The sequence below is a fragment of the Natrix helvetica genome (genome assembly GCF_964273705.1).
Source record: "Natrix helvetica genome assembly, chromosome: 1".
NCBI classification, from domain to species: domain Eukaryota; kingdom Metazoa; phylum Chordata; class Lepidosauria; order Squamata; family Natricidae; genus Natrix; species Natrix helvetica.
In genome coordinates this window covers 186,632,856-186,653,983 of record NC_138548.1, presented here as the reverse complement: position 1 = coordinate 186,653,983, position 21,128 = coordinate 186,632,856, and the positions used below count along the sequence as shown (strand labels likewise).

The 21,128-nt window shown below is 37.8% G+C and overlaps 1 protein-coding gene across 2 annotated transcripts in view; it reads left to right on the top strand.

Annotated features, from left to right (window-relative positions):
• ERBB4 (erb-b2 receptor tyrosine kinase 4) overlaps positions 1-20,815 on the top strand; it is a 579,983-nt gene extending 559,168 nt beyond the window's left edge. The window contains exons 25-27 of one of the 2 annotated variants that reach the window (XM_081937068.1): positions 13,128-13,175; positions 16,486-16,783; positions 19,180-20,815. In XM_081937068.1, the coding sequence (XP_081793194.1) occupies positions 13,128-13,175; positions 16,486-16,783; positions 19,180-19,625 (792 nt within the window). In that variant the 3' untranslated portion in view covers positions 19,626-20,815. The remainder of the gene's footprint in view (positions 1-13,127; positions 13,176-16,485; positions 16,784-19,179) is intronic. The other variant, XM_081937069.1, reaches the window with a different exon arrangement.
• Positions 20,816-21,128: the final 313 nt, after the last annotated feature.

Sequence of the window (21,128 nt, the reverse complement as noted above, 5' to 3'; positions counted from 1 at the left end):
GTAGAATATGTTTTTGATATTCAGTAGCCATGACCTGACATGTTCAATATAACTGACAGAGGAATTAGGGTAATGATAAACAATACTGGCTCTATTAAGTCTCCTTGATAGATTCCTCTCTTAGGATACAGAATAACAGAGTTGGAAGAGACCTAGGAGATCTTCTAGTCCAACTCCCATTTGAACATATCATTTCAGACAAGTGGCTGTTATCTCTTCTTAAAAGCCTTCAGCAATGGGACACCCACAACTTCTGAAGGAAAGGCATTCAACTGGTTAGTTTTCACCATTAGGAAATTTCTCCTCAGTTCTAGGTTGCTTCTCTCCTTAATTAGTTTCCATCCATTGCTTTTTGTCCTGCCTTCTGGTGCTTTGAAAAATAAGTTGATAGCCTCCCAAAAAGTGGAATATTATTATCATGTCATTTCTAGTCCTTCTTTTCACTAGACTAGACTTTCTGCAATCATTCTTCATAAGTTTTAGCCTCCAATCCCCTAATTATCCTTGTTTCTCTTCTCTACACTCTTTCCAGTGCCTAAACATCTTTTTTATATTGTGGTGACAAATGCAACCTAGCAGTTATTGCTGTTGAGCCACATTTCACCCAGTGTGATCCTGCATAAATGTTTTTTTTTCCTAAGTGTAAAATCTTACTTTTATCCATACTCAATTTCATTTTGTTAAATACGGCCTAGTGTTCAAGTCTGTCACGATCCTTATGGATCTTGAGCCTATCTTCTGGTGTGTTGGGTATTCCTTCTAGCTTAGTGTTGTTTTTAAATTTGATGACTTCCCCTTCTGTTTCTGCATCTAAATCATTCATGAAGATATTGAAGAGTACAGGGCCTAAAACAGAGCCTTGGGGGGCACCCCACTGTCCATCTTTCTCCATGTAGATGTAGTTCCACTAAGGACTACACTTTGAGTACAGTTTATCAGCCAGTTCAAACCCATCTGGTGATGGTGCTGTCTATCCCACATTTTTCTAGTTTTCCAAGAAGTTGGTTGTGGTCTACTTTGTCAAATGCCTTGTTGAAATCTAAGTATATAATATCACAGCATTTCTCTGATCCACTAATTTAGTCACTTGGTCAAAGAATGAAATTGTCAATGGTCTAACTAGTGAACCCAACAAAAAGAACTCTCGGGTCTTTGAATCCCGAATAGTAAAACTTTATTGAATGTACCATTTTGGAACTGAAGAAGCAAAATCAGCTCTGCTTTCCCTCCGCAAAAGCTTGCCTAATTTTTTTTTGTTATGGGAACAGCCAATTCTCCCTTGAGCACCTGTGGTAGTGACCTTGGCATGTTGCAGGCTCTTATGATCCATCAACAACATGCTGGCATCCCATTTCCTCACTACATATTCCACCCCTCCCCCCTTATCATTGGCAAGTTGAAAACCGCTAATAGCTAGAAGGCAATAAATGATTCAATCTTGACAAAAATAAGATTTATTTGGCATGATCTGTTTTTGACGAAGCCATGTTGGCTTCTGGTTATAACTTTGTTTGCTTCACATATCTGTTGCTTGATTATCTTTTCCAGGATCTTCCCAGGTAATGATTCAGGCTGATTTGTCTTTAGTTTTCTGAATCTGTTCCCCCCCCCCTTTTTTTTTTTTGAAGATGGGAACCACATTAGTTCTTTTCTGGTCCTCAGTATTAACCACTCCCAGTCTATCACTATTGACCAGCAACAGTGTCTCCCATTGTGCCATTGTTTTTTTGTACAAAGCTTTTTGTCAATGCCTAAGGCGTTTCCATGACTACTATCACCTTGAGAAGGGGAGGGAAATCCCATGCATACTTTTGGCCAGAGTAAAAGTCTCATACTTCTGTACTGGGATGTGAATGCGCATGTCCAGAACCCTGCCATAATGTCCTGTTGGAGAATGTGATTGATGACCTCAGCCAGAGGGGAGGGGGCACAGGGGTAAAGGTCAGACACCATTAAATGTGATTAAGTTTCAGCTACACAGAAGTCCGTGCTAAGATGTTAGTCCTAATAAACGAATGGTTTTACTTTGAATTTCGTCCCGGGGCTCGTAAATTAATTAGGGCAACTCTTGGAACCTTCACACTTTTGATGCTTCTAGTGATTCCTGTAATTTATAAGCGCTTAATTATCTAATCATGTAATAGGGAGTCAAATGCCTTCTTCTTATCAGTGCATGCTGCATTCAAATTGGCCTTCCTTCTCTTGCAGTTTTCCAGAATCATCTTGTCAATTAGGAGCTGATCTACTGTCCATTTGCTGTTTGGGTAGTTTTGTTTTTTGGCCAAGATTTTTATCAGTTTATATTTGGAAATCCATAGTATAATAATCTGTTCATTTCTGGCTACTTTTTCAACTATAGGTTCCCATCACGTTTTCTTTAGTGTCAAATGATATTTTCTACAGATGATCCAATGAAGCATTTTGATGACTGTATTATGTTTGGTTTGGTTTGGTTTGGTTTATTTGGATTTATATGCCGCCCTTCTCCAAAAGGACTCAGGGCGGCGTACAACATTAAAAAACACAGATCTCAAAAGTTAAAAAAGATTAAATCCATTTCCAAAAAAAACAAACCGATTTTTTAAAAAAAACAATACATTTAAAATAAGTTAAAATTAAAATTAACAGTCCAGGTCGGCTTGCTGGAAAAGCCAACTTTTTAGGGCGTGTCGGAAGGACCGGAGGTCAGGGATTATGCGGAGCTCCGGGGGCAGCTCATTCCAGAGGGAAGGTGCTCCCACAGAGAAGGCTCTCCCCCTGGGGGTCAGCAGCTGACACTGCCTGGCCGACGGCACCCTGAGGAGGCCAACTCTGTGCGATCGTACTGAACAGTGGGAGGCTACTGGTGGCAGTAGGTGGAATCGCAGGTACCCTGGGCCTAAGCCATGGAGTGCTTTAAAGGTAATAATTAATACCTTGAATCGCACCCGGAAAACAATCGGCAACCAGTGCAGGCCACCTAAAAGGGGTGTAACATGGGAGCACCTAGGTATCCCCATGACAACCCGTGCGGCCGCATTCTGGACCAGCTGAAGCCTCCCGGTGCTCTTCAAGGGCAGCCCCATGTAGAGAGCATTGCCGTAGTCCAGGCAAGAAAGGACGAGGGCATTAGTGACTGTGCACAGAGCATCCCGATCCAGGAAGGGGCGCAACTGACGTACCAGGCGAACCTGGTAAAAGGCCCCCTTGGTCACAGCCGTCAGGTGTTCTTCTAAACTAAGCCGCGTATCCAGGAGGACTCCCAGATTGTGAGCCTTCTCTGAGGGGGCTAAAATTTCTCCCCCCATCGTCAAAGATGGAACAAGATGTACAAATCGGGATGACGGAAACCACAGCCACTCAGTCTTGGAGGGATTGAGCTTGAGCCTGTTCCTCCCCATCCAGATCCGCACAGCCTCCAGGCATCGGGATATCACGTCGAGGGCATCGTTTGGGTGGTTTGGGGTAGAGATGAAAAGTTGGGTATCATCAGCATATTGATAATACCGTACCCCAAAACCACGGATGATCTCGCCCAGCAGTTTCATATATATGTTGAACAGGAGGGGTGAGAGAACAACCCCTGGGGCACCCCACAAGTGACACGCCTGGGGGTTGATCTCTGCCCTCCAGTCAACACAAACTGTGACCGATCCGACAGGTAGGAGGAGAACCACCGTAAAACGGTACCCCCCACTCCCAACCCTCCGAGTCGTCGCAGTAGGATACCATGGTCGATAGTATCGAAAGCCGCTGAGAGGTCTAATAGGACCAGGACAGAGGAACAGCCCCTGTCCCAGGCCCGCCAGAGATCATCGACCAACGCAACCAATGCCGTCTCCGTGCTGTACCCGGGCCTGAAACCCGACTGAAACAGATCCAGGTAGACAGCTTTATCCAGGTACTGCGGAAGCTGACGTGCTACCACACTCTCAACAACCTTCGCTACAAAGCGAAGGTTGGAGACTGGACGATAGTTGGCTAAAGAAGCTGGGTCCAGGGAAGGCTTCTTGAGGAGGGGCCTCACCACCGCCTCCTTCAAGGTGGTGGGAAAGAACCCCTCTCTCAATGAAGCATTGGTAATCGCCTGGAGCCAGCCTCGTGTCACCTCCCAGGAAGCCGAAACTAACCAAGAGTTACACGGGTCCAGCACACAAGTGGCAGCACTGAGTCTCCCCATAATCCTGTCCATGCCTTCGGGGGTCACAGGGTCAAACCCATCCCAGATTGTCTCCTCAAGATTCATCCCCGTCATTGTTTCTAGTAGTTTGTGCAATCTTTATTTAGCTATCAAACTTCTTAACTGCTCATCCTCCTCAGAGAGGCACCCTTGCGAGCTGAGTCATATAATCTATTGGGTTTTTTTTTTGTTTTTTTCTGAACAATACAGGAAAAGGAATAGAAGGAGCAGACCTCTCTGTTGAAGGGCAGGATAGGAAGTAGGAAATAGGAACTCTTAAGTTCACTTTTTCTAACTGCTTTTTCCACAGTTCTCTTCTAGATTGTCCTTTTCATCTTCATTGGATTTTTCAAAAGGAACATGGTTTGTTTCCCTTAAGGTTATTTTACATGCCAAAATATTTTTTTTACTGCTACTGTAACTGGATATTGATACCAAGGTCCACTACTAAAAATTCCAGCAAACATGGTAACAAAATGATAGTGCTAGGTGTTACTTCTAATCCATAAGGCTATAGGTTAATGAATATATTACAAAGTAAGGGCAGACTAACTGGACCTTTCTGTATTTGAAGCTCTGAAATAAAATAAAATTATGGAAACATCTGGCAAGGGAATCCATTTTTAATGTTAAGAATTCTACCCAATTCATTGTAATTTATTTCCTGCCACTCAAGAAAATCCAGATTCATAACTCAATAATAATGTCTTCAATTTTGGGTTAGTCCCTCTCTCAATCTAACCTTCTTCGCAGGATAGTCTATGTCTAAGGGAAGATGGGGAAACAATTTGCACCAGTGTGTACCAGCTTAACATTATTGGGTATCAGTATTGTCAAGGTACTGAGGATTTAATAGCTGCCAGCTGATGAAAGGTTGTAAACTGTAATTAGTAAGCTGATGCAATGTGGCTGATGCAATGAGGCTGATTCATTGCAGCTATGGTATAACCCTTTTAAAACTCTGATGGGAGGTCCACACAAGTCTATATATATATAGGTGGTGATTAGAGGGAGTCTCTCTCTCTGTCATCATGCATTCATTTTCTCTCCTTGTGTCTAAGCTGAGTGGTAAGGGAATTTATCTCCTGCATGTATATGGCTATATACATTTTGTATATAAACCACTGTTAATTGTCTAAAAGCTCTGTGTGCTGTGCATTACTCCTGGGGTTTATCTCCTAATAATAGTCATGCTGCCAAACTCTGACAAGTGTGATTAATTATAAACATATTAATAGCAATTCAGAGAATCATGTGTTGGTCTAGTGGTGAAGATTCTCACCTCCTACTTAGAAGGTTGAGAATTCAATCCTAGGTAGCAGCAGATGTTTTTCTCCTAGGGTGCAAACCCTCCCCCCCCCCCAATATCGGCTACAAACTCTGTTTGGCATCAGGAAGGGCATTCCAGCCAATAAACACTGAGCTCCATCCAGTCACCCCATCACTACTCGAATTAAGGGATTACATGGTTGTAAAGGGGGAGTTTGGTAACAATTCAGAGTTAGCAAAATAGGAATTGAATAGAATGCTAGGTAAGTGATATGTTTTTGTAGGGCAACAAATGCTGCTATGAGACTTGGACTAGGCAGTGTTTTGAGGAGAGTAATCCTGGTGATTGTCTTCTCCATTTAAACTGCTTTCTCACTAACCTGCTGAATACTCTTATGAGTATGATTTAACTTGGAAAGAATGAATACAATGAGGGTCACTTTCCAACTTTGACCCATGTAATGCTCTCCATTTATATTGCATATCCCTGTCTCTGTTTATTAGGTTATCCTGCTGGAGCCTTTACAAAGTAATCACAGCATGCCAGAAAAGAAGGCTGAACTTTCCCTCTGGACCATAATCAAGGGAGATAAGACTGTCTCTGGTGGATAAATCTAATAAATATCATGAGAGTTTCCAACCTTTAATAAAATGTCATTAAGAGAGAACATACTCCAAAAATATCTGCCCTTTGCCTTTATTATTTCAATTTCAATTCAATGTGTTACAATCAAAGACTAGTATAAGCAGAGTACTCTTTGAACGTGTGTGTGTGTGTGTGTGTGTGTGTGTGTGTGTGTGTGTGTGTGACAGAGAGGGAGAGAGAGAGATAAACCAAATAAAATTTAAGAGAAAGTTAAAATACATTTATAAAACAAGGTATTCCAAGTGAGGACTAGGATAAAATCTATATTTAAATTATAAAGCAGACTGTTGTTATGCTATACCATGCAATGCAATTAATATTATATTTCTACTTCCTAGAGTGACATTGGGTAGCTTACAATCAATAAAAATTGAGACATAAAAACAGTTATAAGTATAGGAACAATTAAAATAACAAAACATAAATAGACTGAACACAGGGCTTGCATGGATGGTGCTTTTGTCGGTTGCTTCGCCAGCCATGTGCACCTGTACAAAGTATAATAACATCTAAAATAACAAAAATGAATTATAGTTACATAGAGTATGTTTGGCTAGTGGAAAATTGGCCCACTAGGTTTGATGGATTTTCCATCTTCCAACCCAGCTATATGCATTGTAGCAAAAAGCAGTTGATCTGTGAGCAGCATCAGGGCAAGAAGGATGGATCTGGTTGACTGTTACTGTAAAAGGAGCAAGGAAGAAGAACATGTTCCGTAGTTCCGACTGGTCCAAAATTACAGGGGCAATGGTACTTTTTTTGTAGTCGCCATTTATACTGCAGAAGATGCTTTGAGTAGGAGCACACAATCTAAGGCCAAAGTCTAGGGTTACTCCAGCAAATTTTATTTTGAATATAATTAGGAGGATAAAATATTAGCTATATGAGGAGCAATTATATTAATTGTATACAATGTAATTTCAAATCAATTAAAATCAAACTTAGTCCTGTCTCTTTTTTAACTGCGGCAAAGTTCTTAATGAAAAGTGTCACCAGTTCTGCTGAATTCCTTTTCAGATGTTAACAATACATCTTTGTACAAAAGCATAAAGTTTGGATTACAAACATGGCAGAAAGGATGAATGAGAGTTGTGAACATGTGCATCCTAGAGACGCTATTGGATCTTATGCAACATGTGTCAGACACTGATCTCCAACTACTTTAAAATAGAGAGGAAGAAACTATATCCTTTGCCTTAGCATTTTAGGAGAGTTTTGTAATGCTTACAGAGGGGAAACTACAAGAAGTGATCTCTGAATGATGATATGGGCAAAATGATACCAGCCAATTTCAAAGTAAGATGGGAGGGGCAATGCAGAGAAACAGTTGAAATGGTCCATCAAGTCCAGACTAAAGTACCAATGTAGATATAGCAAGACTCGCACATATAGTCTCTATTAATACTGTGTAATGAATAATACTATAAAACAATTACTATATATGGCCATTTTATTCTTCTTGATCCTCTTATTACCTATGTACACCCTAACCCTAACCCAAGATCACGAGCAGTAAAATGTAATGGAAGAGATATACATACATATAGAAGTAAAAAGAATCCTTCCCCAAAAACAATAACAAGAAAAAGAAACTTCCTCCTTCATACCTACCAAGAAAAGTTCAACATTAATAATTTATTGCTTAAATTATAATAAACTTATCTCTAAATATTTAGCTTATTGATCAATAAAGGTCCAATACAAATTAACAAAAATATCTAAATGTAGTATATAATCCCCATTTCCACAAGTCTAAATCCCCCAATCAAACATCAAAAATATCTGCCAGATTATTTACTTCCTTTACATGGATCATTTGAATCTGTACGGAAAAATATCACCTGTAATAGAATCACTGCTCAACACTATGTATAATCAAGATATTACAAAGAGGTTTGGACCAAATAAATGTGCCACCCACATCAATCAGTAGGAGAAAATAGTGAAAACTGAAGGAATCAAAATGCCTTATGGAAGGAAAAAGAAAAGTCCCTGCAGATTTTACTCCCTTGATCGTAATTGACTATAAGGGGCAATGGTCGTCTCCTTTTCAAGGGCCATTGAGCCAGCACCGTCTGAAGACATTTCCAGGGTCATATGGCCAGCATGACATCAAGGAGTGCTGTTTCCTCCCCACAAAGTGCTACCTATTTATCTACTCGCATTTATATGCTTTTGAACTGCTAGTTGGCAGGAGCTAGGCCAGTGTTGGTGAACCTTTTTGGCACCAAGTGCCGAAAAGGGAGTGCACTTGTGCGCGCTTCTCTGGACTGCAACCCGGAAGAGGAGCTGCCCAGGGGACATGCGCACACTGGAAAATGAACTTCCAACCAGCTAGTCTTCTGGTTACTGGTGCACCTGCACCTGCAATGATCAGCTGGCTGATGCGCATACTTACCCTGGAAAATGGAAGACCAGCTCTTCCAGTTTCCAACACTGATGCACACACAAAGGCCAGCTGATTGTCGCATGCGCACCAGAAACTCAGAAGAGGAATGGGCAACACCACGTGTGCCAGGTGACATGGCTCTGCATGGCACTTCAGGCATGCGTGCCATAGGTTCGCCATCACAGAGCTAGGCGAAAACAGGCAAAGACATAGACCTAACATTCCTATGTTATTTCCATAGGAAGCCATTGTGCCTTCCTATGGAAATAATGTAAGAAAAGTTTATGAAACACTGGGCAAAAGAAAGAAGTCAATAAATGGAAGCAAAAGCAGAGCACATAACCATCAGTTCTTGTAGATCCTTGTAGGGTCTCACTGATTTCTCAGCTGAAGAGGAAAAGTACTTATGTTTCATCATCTCTTTGGTTTTCAATTCAGAACCAGAGCTATGGAAATTTCTGATTTCTTGGTTACTCATGCTTTTGACAATACTAGACATTATTATTTACATAATAAAGTAATGATTGATGCAAGCAATGGTAGCTCAGTATTAACTCCAAAAGATCAAAAAGAAAGAAATGTCAGATGATTGGTCGAATGACTACTGATTGAGTAATGTATATGATTTCAACTTGCACCTAAAATTTGATTTAGTAGAGTGAAGAATAAATAAGTATGTTCATATGATTATAATTTCATATAATGGAAAGCTATGCTTGTGTCACATCTGCCTCCAGAGCTGCTGCTGATTAAATATTAAGGGTTGTGCATAGAGACAATACTGTTTGCTAACTTTGTTAAGGCACAAATAAATTGGGGTACTTTATAATGTAACATCATGGACAAGGGTTACGGAAATAATTGCTTTGGTAATTGTAATAAGAGAATAAGGAAAACAAACTAAATCCAGTCACTTATCTAACAGAATTGAGTAGATGGTAAAGCACTTTTAGCAGTGTTTTGACAAATCTGCTTTGTTTCTTTAAAAAAAAATCCTTCATCACCAGCTGGGCCAAGCAATGAAAGAAGTCTGTTTTTAGTAATTAGCAAATTCATTTACTGATTCACACATGCTCACAGGAATGGATGCACAAAGATTTCTTATTTTTTAGTCTCTGCAAAACATAGATATATTCAAAACCCAAGAATTTCTTTCAATCTATTGCCCCAATATGGAGATTCATTTTTTTCCTTCGTATATAAAAATAGCATTTGAAGGATTTTTTTTCTGTGTTGCTTTCTGCCAATAAATCATTTTTCCAACCAATGGAAGATGCATATATCATCAATAGAGAGGGAAGATGGAAAAAGTCTGGTTTGCATCTTAAAAACAAAAAAAGTGTTTTTAAAGCTTTCAATATTACAATATTGGTATGTAATTAGAAAGCAATTTAAAAATATTTTAAAAAATAAATGCATTACGTTTTTTTCTTCTGCTCAATTATGTCCAATTCTCAGAGACTGCTTGACTATTCCTTACAGTTTTCTTGGAAAAGTTTTTCCAAAATGGTTTGCCATGCCTCCTTCTCTCCTGCTGAGAGAAAGTGACTGACCCAAGTTCATCCAGTTGGCTTCATGCACAAAACAGAATTACAACTTATGGTCTCCTGATTTCTAGCCAGATGACTTAACCACTACATTAAAATGGATGTCGCATTGAATTACAGTTTCAGTAATTCACATTTCAGCTGTTCCTAGCTTGCTTTCTTTGGTGTGTGTGTGGATTGTAACTATTCATTTAATCAATTTAGAGGGCACCCAACTCTGCGGGATTTCCAGTTTAAAAACCACAAAAGTAAACATTCCTGAGTGGTCCAAAGAAGCCCTATCCAACAGGACTCATCCATGACCTATCCCCAAGGTCTAGAACAATACCCATGTCTTCAGTAGCTTCCTGAATGTCATCATAGTCTTGCCATAGAGGAAGCCATCCAGATCTTGAGAAAAGGTTATTTATTCCAGAGGGCAGGCACTGCAGCAGAGAAAACACAATTCTTGGATCCCATTAGATTACACTGCTTAATTGATGGGATTCAAAATTCACTTATTCTGTCTGATTTCACGAGATGATCAGAAACAATTGGTGACTGGTCACCTCTCAAATAACCAAGTGCTATGCCATTAAGAGCTGTATAGGTAATAGCCAGCATCTGGAAGCCAGTTGGTAACATCACATGTGTATGTTACCACTTTCTGACTATGGAACTTTTATCATATCACACTCATGTCAAATATAATCATAAAACTACCCCCCAAAATATTGAGAGCCTTGCTTAGTATTTTGTTTTTTATAGTATTTGCAGTTATGTGGATCCTTTGGAAACTTTAAATAGCATGTCTATCAAAAGGCTAATAATGTATAAAAATTAATAATTTTAAAATGAAAGAGCCATCTCTCTCATTTAGAGGCTCTTTAATAGAATGTCCTTTTTGACATTAGAGTGTATTCATATAGCCTGAGATATATGTCTATGAGACTGCAAGGCTGAATTGGTTCCCCATTATTATTATATTAAATGTATCAATCAATGCAAAGTTTCCAATTCTCCTGAAAGTTTTTCAGTGAAACCCATTGCTTTACTAGTAGCATATTAGTACAGCTAACAAACAACAAACTTGTTGATGAAATTAAATGTCCCTGAAGCAACTTTATAGGGTTAGGGTCAAAAATTTCACTAGGTGGATAACATTGATGTGTTGTGCAAATTGTTTATTAATGAGTTGAAAAAGATCTTGAGATGCATCCTTGTAAAAATAACCTGCTTAGTTCTGTATTTTCTTAATATTCTAATAATATAATTCATAAAAATGCATAGACCAAATTGCAGTACTTCCTCAACAATATTGCTGGTAGCTATAAAGTGTTAAGTTTTATTTTAAACAAATATGTAATCAAGAAGGAAAGCTGTGAGACCAACACATTATAGAGTGAGTTGCCATCCAAAAATGTCATGATCGAAGAGAAAAACAAGGTGTGATAATGAGTTCTGTATACTTAAACATTGAACAGCCTCAGTCATCTATAAAAATATTGTAGGGGTATAATAGAGTTTGCCTTTTGTACATCATTGGTTATTTTCCAGTTTTAAAATGAATGCACAGCTGAAGAGTAGATTTCTGGTATATGAGCTTAGCTAAGAAGAAAGTTCTTTGGGAGACAATATCCAAAGCTAAGTTGGAGGCCAAGTGCAGGTGCTTCCCTGCTCATTGCTCACTGCTGCTGAGAAAACTGGGCTCATCCTGACCAAACATTTTCAGTAAAATGTCTCTGCAGCAAGACCTTGAATAATAATGTATTTATAGTCACCATAAATTGATACAATTAAAGATTTTTGTAGTCTTTCTTTCCGTTAAATTTTCTAAACATACAAGCTTCATCAGACTCATCACAGCCGAACCTGTCCATCTATTGACTCTCTACTTCAACTCTGACATAAGTAAGAATTATGAAGATAGATTTGACATACAGTTTCACATTTTACTGACATATTCTTATTCATGCACCATTTGTCTTTAACAAATGGTGCATGAATGGTGCTCTTCTTTTCTATGTGATATAAATATATGAGCACCAGAAATACCATAATCACATTTATTAGTAGCACTCTAGGAAAAACATGCAATCAGTAACAAGGAAAAGAGAGGTGTTCCAGAGAAAAATGAAAATTGCTAAATGATGAGTGCAGACCAATACTCATTTTATTGTGACTAAATAGGTGTGGACAGATATTGATATTAGAGTTCTCTTTAATCTTCTGAGCCACTTGCAGCTAAATCCCAATTCTAAATAGAGTCTGCAGTGAAACAAAACTCCATGCCAGGAGAACTGGAAATGCCAAAAGGGACTGTTCTGTCTATGTGAATCATACTGCTTTCCAAATCCTCCTTAAAAAGAAGCATGCATAAAGAACATGTTCATGATATTGATGATGCATGATGTTCATCTTCATATATAATGTGTACATTATGATGCATACATGTTCATGATACTGATATTGAGGGGGGATGTATTAGAAAAATAAGCATTCTGCATATGTTGCTAGGAAATCTAGCAATAGATGCAGGACATTGGAACATTACTGGGATAAAAACTTAGAAAGAGAAGCAGCATCCAGCAATAGAGCCTTATCTTTGGCTTATCTGTGTTATTGAACTATGAACACATGAATTTTTCAGTCATTGAAAATCTGCCATAGGGCAGGTATTTCTTTTTATCTGCTGTCTTTTAGCCAGGCTATAGAGAATGAATATTGTGTGGTTATATAATTATCCAAGTAAAAACTATGTGTTGTCTTCATCGTTAAGCAATATATTCTTTCTCTTCCTTTTAGACCAGGTGAGTAGTAGTAGATCATCCCATTTGAATCTTCATTTTAGAGGGACAACTGACCTGCTGCATGCTAATCATTCTTTTGGGCAAAAAAGTCCTACACCTCTTTTCAGACTTTCCTTAATTATTCTACAGTCAAAACCTCCATATCTTGAGCTCACACAAAACTGCCTCTGGAGATGTGTTGAGCAAGAAGGAGTGAATTTGACTGGTGTTTGAATAAATCTCTTTAATTTGTTCATGGTTTTTCCACCAATTCACAGAATTCATATGACTTATTTTCATCCATGTAACCTCTTACTATATTGGTCATTCCATTTTTCTTTCCTATTAGAGTGAAATTGGACACAGCCCTCCTCCTGCCTACACCCCTATGTCAGGAGTAAGTATTTCACGATCAACCTTCATCTTTTAGGATTTGTTTGTCCTTTTAAATGTATCCTTCTGCTTCTCTCTTCATGAAATCCACCATCCCATGTACTCTCTCATTCTCCAAGGTGAGAGCTGATCGTGTTTTGTTGCTGAGTCCAGCTGAATAACACAAATTTCATTAACTTTAACAGAAAATTCTAGGATAGAATCAGATGTTACTAGAGATTATTTGCCTTACAATAATTTTTGCTTTGTTTTGTTCAACAGGGGTCTCTGGACATTGTACGGTTACAACTTCTAATAATATAATAAAATTAGGGAATGGTAAACATTGTAAGATTATCTTTAATTCTAGCAGTATTTGGGAAATTCAAAGTGTTATCTTTGGTCCATAATATTTTTTGGAGCTAGGATGGGTGTGCCTGTTCTAGTTTAGTTTGGTTTAATGATACTGAAAAAGCTTTGTGTATTGAAAACCTTCATAAGTTTAAACCACTTCTGGAAAAAAAGGAATCAGATAAAACAGCTGGAGGGACAATTAGCTTTTATGATACCTGATAAATCTAACAAAACAAAAATCAAATAAACAACAACCAAAAATTGTCACATTTTATTCAGAAGAGTTCAAATAGCTTGAAGGCAAATATAAAAAATAAACGTGAAAGGAAATAATTTTAATATATTTGTATGGATTCAAAGAACAATGCACATACAGATCTACAGAAAATGCAGTATAAGGTTACTGAATAGGCATTAATTATAGCTATGGTAATTTCTTTAAAAGATTAGCTTTAAAAGGTTCTAATGAATACCACAAGAATTGATAGTTAATTTCTCAAGAAATTTAACATTCCAGAACATTCTCTTTTCTTCTTATTTTATGAAAAATAACAACCAAGTTGATAAATTTCATTCCTGGAACAATATAAAGAAATACTTGTTCAATTATATTTGTTTTAAATAATGATGTTAAATGCTGTACTCTAAACAATAATCTTAAGGTGATAAGGAAGATATCTTGGAATTCATTGGACAGTTCAGATCTTCTATTCAAGAATAAAAGAAGCAGTCTGCTGTCCCAGATGATTGTCTAAATTTCTTCCAGTGTTTGCCTGCTGACATCAGAGCTCCAACATCATGTGATATATAGATCGTCTTTCTCAGAGAGGAGTGGGAGAGATTGGATGGTTTTCAAAGATTTCAAAATCCTCTCACCCTTTAGTCATGCTCCTGAAATAAGGAGAATTATATATAAGCTCCAGAACCGGCATACATAAGTTCACTCCTGTTATTATTATTATTATTATTATTATTATTATTATTATTATTATTATTATTATTATTATTATTATTATATTTTTGATGAGATTCACAGCCTTTGGAGCTGGTTGGTAGCTCAACAGCTCGAGTCCTAACCAAGGACCTAGGAACTGTAAGATAACGTCGGAGGATATAAGCTGTTCCAAGTAGGTTTTTTTTTTTTTTTGTAGAATCAGAATGTTCAAGTCCGATAAATTTAGAATTTCCAAATAGCAAGGTAGCCCTTTAGATATTGCCCCAAAGGCTCCAACTACAATTGGAAAAACACTCAATTTCTTTTTCCATAGTCGCTCAACTTCAATTTGCAAGTCCTGGTACTTTGTGTTTTTTTTTCTTGCTGATTATTGTTGTTGTTGTTGTTGTTGTTGAAAATTTAATCAACAATTTGATTCACTGTCTGGAACCGGTAAAAACTTAACAATTCAAGTCCTAACCAAGGATCTAAGAGCTGTCAAGCCATTCCAAATACTGTGGTTTTTTTTTTGCAAAGTCAGGATATTCAGGCCTGATAAGTTCAAAATTTCAATTTATCTAGGCACCCCTTTGGGTATTGCTCCAAGGGCTCCTATTACTATTAATAAAATCAGTAGTAGTAGTAGTTATTAGTACTATTGGTATTATTAGTATGTTCTGTTCATGGGTTTTCTCCTTCCAAGAGACTGATGGCCAAGAGTCAGCACGGCTCCTGTCTCTGTGCCATTCTTACACACTCTTCTAGACCAGTCCAGTTATACATAGTTAAGTAGTAAAACATAATTCAGTCAGCCTACTGTTTTATGTTATTATAATTATGTTATTGTTGTTAAAACTAATAAATAATTCAAAAAAAGGGGGGGGGATAGAATGTTTTTGTCTCTGAGTTTTATTTAAAACAAAATTTGGATGCTCGTATAAAAATGCTTTCACATATGAAACATCCAATCATTTACTGGAAAGTAAAATGATTCTCAGTGAATAACGTTTATAGCATGTTTCTATTGTGTAGTAAGTAATTGCCTAGTAAGGGAGATATAAAGTGCTAGATGAATTTCAAAATATAAAATTGTACAAACTTTATGCACCCTATACAAGTATTGTTATAGGAATTCAGGATAAAGAGGGAAGTCATAGGCATCTGGATATATATAAATATCCCTTACTCTACAGACACTTGTACCCTGTTTGTGAATGCCTTCTGCCAGCATACTTTCCCCTCTACCCACTCCTATAGAGGACTACTAAGGTGGGCTCAGTTGCGGGGGTCACTGAAGGAATATTTCTGCAGGCCAGCTAATTTCCAGAGTTAGGATATTTGGTGTCCTTTCCATTACATTTTGCATTATGTGAAATTTATCTTGGCGAAAGCATCTGATAAATTCTAGGAAATGCAAAATGAATTGGCAGAAATAAATGTAGCACAATTTCTCAGACCAGGTTTTGGGGGATGGAAGGTAGCTTACAAACCCTAGAAGTGTGAAGGCAATGTTTTGTAATACTAGGGATTATTTTTTAAACAACAACAACATAGAAATAACACATAGAGGTCATCAGATTTTGGAAAGATGTTAAATAGAATCTGATCCTGATTTTATGTTGAATTTAGATTTGGCAATCATAGATTAATGGATTAGGGTTGGGCTCTTATTTGAGATAGCACATTATTTGTATTTGTATGGTAATCTGAAATCCAAGAAAAATGCACTAAATTTCAGTTCTTGAAGTGTAATATTTGAAAAGCATAAACTAAGCATCTTGAATTACTTTAAGCCAATGGAATTTAAGTTGAATCCAGCAATAATGCAAACCTATGCATGAGGACTTCACTCAGTTCCTTTGCTTGCAAAGGCAAACAGCAAACTAAAAAAAACTTGTGTAATGTTGACTGAAACAGTTACAACTAAAACTTCTGCATAGCAAAAGTGCCTACTGAGCAAATAATCGAACATCTTATATGCATGAAACTAAGCTCTAATGTTAATTCTGTAAGGTTTTTTTCACATAGTGTTTTATGTTTCTTATAGAATCAGTTTATCTACAGAGATGGAAGTTTGTCTACAGAACAAGGAGTTCCTTTGCCATACAGAACTGCCATACCAGGCATAGCTACAGAAGCTCCCATCAGGCAAGGAGGTGCTGAGATCTGCGATGACACTTGCTGCAATGGTACTTTACGGAAACAAGTGGCAAGTCTTTCACAAGATGACAGTATCACTCAGAGGTATAGCGCTGACCCAACAGTTTTTATCCCAGAGCGAGGGCCAAGAACTGAGCTGGATGAAGAAGGGTATATGACTCCAATGCCAGAAAAGTGCAAAACAGGTATATCTCTCACATAGTGATAATATTTCCCCACCCCTGCTGCCCAGTATAATCAATACTCAGATTATTCTGGTTGGAGCTCTATACAGATAAAATGAACCCTAGCAAGAATGGCTGATATCAGCTGGCACTCTTTCCCATGCCTTCTTCCAAACTGAACTGGTAAGGGGTACCATTGCATAAGATTTATTTGGATGAAAGACCATTGCAAGGTAGGGGAGTATCATCTCTTCCATCTAAAGAGCCATAGGTTCCCAGGTTGAAGTTTGGGTCACACATGCCTTCATAATCCAATCCATCCATATAGGCAAGAAAGCATACAGCCAAAGAACCCTAAACCTTTAAAACTTTACAAGGCTTCAGGCCAGGTTCCTTGTTGGGCTACTTATCCCCATAATGTGCCCACCTGAATCACAGGATGGCTATGCTCTGATTTCCTTTGGTGTACCTGGGAAGACTTTGGAAGTGGGGAAAGACCACTCTTTGCAACCTAACATTCGCATGGTTCTTGTTTAATACTGGGTTGTCTGAATTATTCTCTGTTTCAGTCAAACCAATTCAACCTGTAAGATGAAAGGCACATCTCCTAGAAGCAGAGTCTTGTTTTTCTACATTGGCTTTATGATGGAAGAGTTTATAGGACCTCAAACTCTTGGCATTTTATTTGTAGCATTGAGAAGAGGCTTGATTTATCAATTACATTGCAAACTTAGCTGCAGAATAGAGGTTACTTTCACGTAAAGAGGTGTTTTTTTTTTTTTTGCTTTTCCCAATGTCCAACTGAACAGCATGATCACTGGACTAAGAGGAAATGCATCATTAGTTTCCTGCTGCCCTTAATGCACTCAACCATATAATATGGAAAAGAAAATGGATAGCATTTCCCTGTAATATTCATCGCCTCTTCCTAGGAAGAGGTGATCCTGTTTGGTCAAGCTTCAACATTTGGCACCGTTAAGTAATTAAAATCTATATCACTCATTCAGCAGCCCATGGGTTTTTATGAAATGCACTGCTTCCTGAAAAATCAGGTCAAGTAACCAGAGCTAAAATGCTATGGCATTTTCTCTGCACCCCAATCCCATTTTTTTGGAATTCCACAATAATGACTTGGCTTCCTTGCAAATCTTGCAAAGTGTTTGGTTTAGTCTATATGTTTAATGTTAAATGTTGAAATGTAAGGAAACTTTTAAAAAGCAAGGTTTTTTTTTATATTTTGATCTTTTCTATGATCAACTGATATCCAAGATACAACCAATTAAGCATTAGTTATTATTTTCAAAACCCCTTTTGTCACAACAAGATAGGTAAGATTTTGGATATAAGTGTTTTGTTCCCTTAAGAGTCAATAAGGCAATGTAAAAAAACATTTTTTGTATCACTGATTCTAATATAATTGAGGCATGTGTGCAAAACTGTCAGTAGACTGAGCTCAGCTCACTTGAAAACGAACATTTTCAAGTGACACCAGTTTCAAGCTATTTTATGGGTAAGGTTGGGTAAAACCTATTTTAAAAATACTTCTTAGCATTTTTCCCATCAGAAATATTCCATGTTAATTCAAAAGAAATTAAGAAATTACCCAATCTTGTTTGTTGTCCAATCTTGTTTGTTCTCGTTCTCTTTCTCTCTCTCTCTCTCTCTCTCTCTCTCTCTCTCTCTCTCTCTCTCTCTCTCTCTCTCTCACACACACACACACACACACACACACACACACACACACTTTTCTTGATGCCAAATTATATGTTTCTGCAGACCAGGAGGTAACAATCCAGTTCTTTGCTTCTGTATTCACCTATTCCTAGTGAGCAGCTTGTTTTCACTTACATGAAATGTGACTGAGTTTATCTCAGTTGAAAGTCACGTTAGCAAGACAGCACCTTATGTTTATGAAGATGTAGCACTCTAAATGTAAACATAAAAACATAAAAGCATAACAATAATACAACATTGCAGAAAAAAACCAGTATTAGATAAAACATATACCAAAAACTTTAGGTGTTAGGAGTAGAATATTCCATAGCTGTCAATGTTTGATCAGAGAAGTGTTTTCCCCAAAAGGAAAAAGGACTCAGAAAAATGTTTCCACTATGGAACTTAAAGTATGGACGGGTTGACAGGGATGGGATAGTTTTTTCCATTACCTTTAGCCTCAATTCCTACCCATAAATTCCTTTTAGTCATTTCCATGAGTGCTTCCAAATTTGTGTTTCAAATGTACGGAGTTTTGTCTGTCTTTTCACTCAATTATACATTTATATGTGCATTTTCCTTAGTTTATATGTATACATTTTTACAAACTATTTCCACAAATTTATAATGTTATGTTTCCTTAATGTACACATTGCTGTAGAAATTATTTTCATTTCAGTTAACATATCTTTCCTTTTTCCAAGATCACCTGAATCCAGTAGAGGAGAATCCATTTGTTTCTCGGTGGAAGAATGGTGATCTTCAAGTTCTGGACAACCCAGATTATCACAACAGCCAAACTGGGCAGTCCAAAGTCAAGGATGAATATGTGAATGAGCCCTTGTACCTCAACACCTTTGCAAGCACCTTTGAAAATGCAGAGTACCTGAAGAAAAATGGGCTTCCATTGCCAGAAAAGCCCAAAAAGGCATTTGATAACCCAGGTTATTGGAATCACAGCCTGCCTCCACGAAGTACCCTACAGCATCCGGACTACCTTCAGGAATACAGCACAAAATATTTTTACAAACAAAACGGAAGGATCCGGCCCACTGTGGCCGAGAATCCCGAATACCTCTCAGAGTTCTCTCTGAAGCCTGGCATGATGCTGCCCCCCCCACCCTACAGACACCGAAACACCGTAGTGTAAACCCAGGGAGAAATGGGGAAACCATACCAGCACTCTCCTTCTCTCCTTCTTCCTACCCCTTTTCTCCTCCTACCCTCTTTTCTTACTTTCTCTTGCCAAATCTTCCCTCCATTTGATGTCTGCAAAGTGAAGGGGCTCATTTAAGTCAATGATTCCAGGAATTTAAGAACACGCAAAAGGGAAAAAAAAGTCTGGATTTTCTTCCTTTCCAAGCACTTCTTTTGGAGGAAGAAAAGATCAGAACAGCCATGCACGCTAGGAACAGCCCCTGAAGTGGTTGCCTGCTGTCAGGCTGGTGTTCTTATAGGGATCCAGCTGGGGGGCTGCCAAGAAAGTCACTGGTCAGTTTCTATCAGCAGGAAGTGCCAGAGCCACTGAAGCATTCCCACAGAAAGCAAGGCAGTTTCAAAAGGTGGAAAAGGGGTAGAAAAAGACAATTTTTATACCATAGGTAATGACCTATTGACTGAGATTGAAAGGCCAATTTCTTTAACCTTTTTTTAATTCTGCCCCCTAATCAAAATGTCTAATCCAGCTTGCTTATGGCCAGTTGCTCTCTCTACTTGTTCAGTTTTTCAGTTTACTTTTCCAAGGCAGAGACCTCATTCATTCTTGTTCTGGTGCATGAAATTACAGGTGGCTAGAAGTCAAAAATTTTATCAGGACACACAAACACAAACTAGCTTGGGCTTTGTGAGGGCACAGTGCCAATGAATATTGAATATTTCTATAAAGAGAGTCTCCTGTTCATGTTTTATACACATTGAATGCAACGTGTAATAATTCTCCCCTCCATTTCTTTATCGATCATTATATAGCACTAGAAGGAAGAATAACACTGGATTTTTAAACACTTTAACATTTTTTAAGGCAGGGTCAGGAGGGAAGATGGAAAAAGAAAAAAACTAAGGACAGGTAAAACACACTCGGGAAATCACTGGAAAATTAATTTGCACTTAAACTTTTCTTTTTCATTCTCTTTATATTTTCTCCTTACTCTGAACTTTATTCTGGAATCTGAATGAAGCAATATGGAAGTGACCAGCAAAATAAAATAATTTAAAATGTAAAATGAATAATAATATAAATATATATATATATTATATCTATACATGAAAGGTGACTCTGGAATTGCCAAAACAAAGTGAAAGTCAAGCCTTTGGAACTTCATTCATCAGTGCAACTACTACTCACAGGAATAATATTGAAGTACCAACTTTGGCTCTTACAAGAAAAGGAGCACATATGAAGGGAACTCTGAAGGTAAAAGAGGGGAAAGGACTGATTTGAGTTCCCCAGTGAAGACTATTATGAGACTGTTATTGAGAGGTTTTGTTCTAGCACAAAGAAGAAACACTAAACAAGATCTTAAACAAATTAAGGGTGTTTGTGGCTGTTATATTCTCAATCAAATCTGTAAGTAATCTCCCAGCATTTGTTCATTTATTTTTTACTTTTAGCTTTTACATGTTGATTTAAAGAAAAATAGTTGGTTCCTTGAAA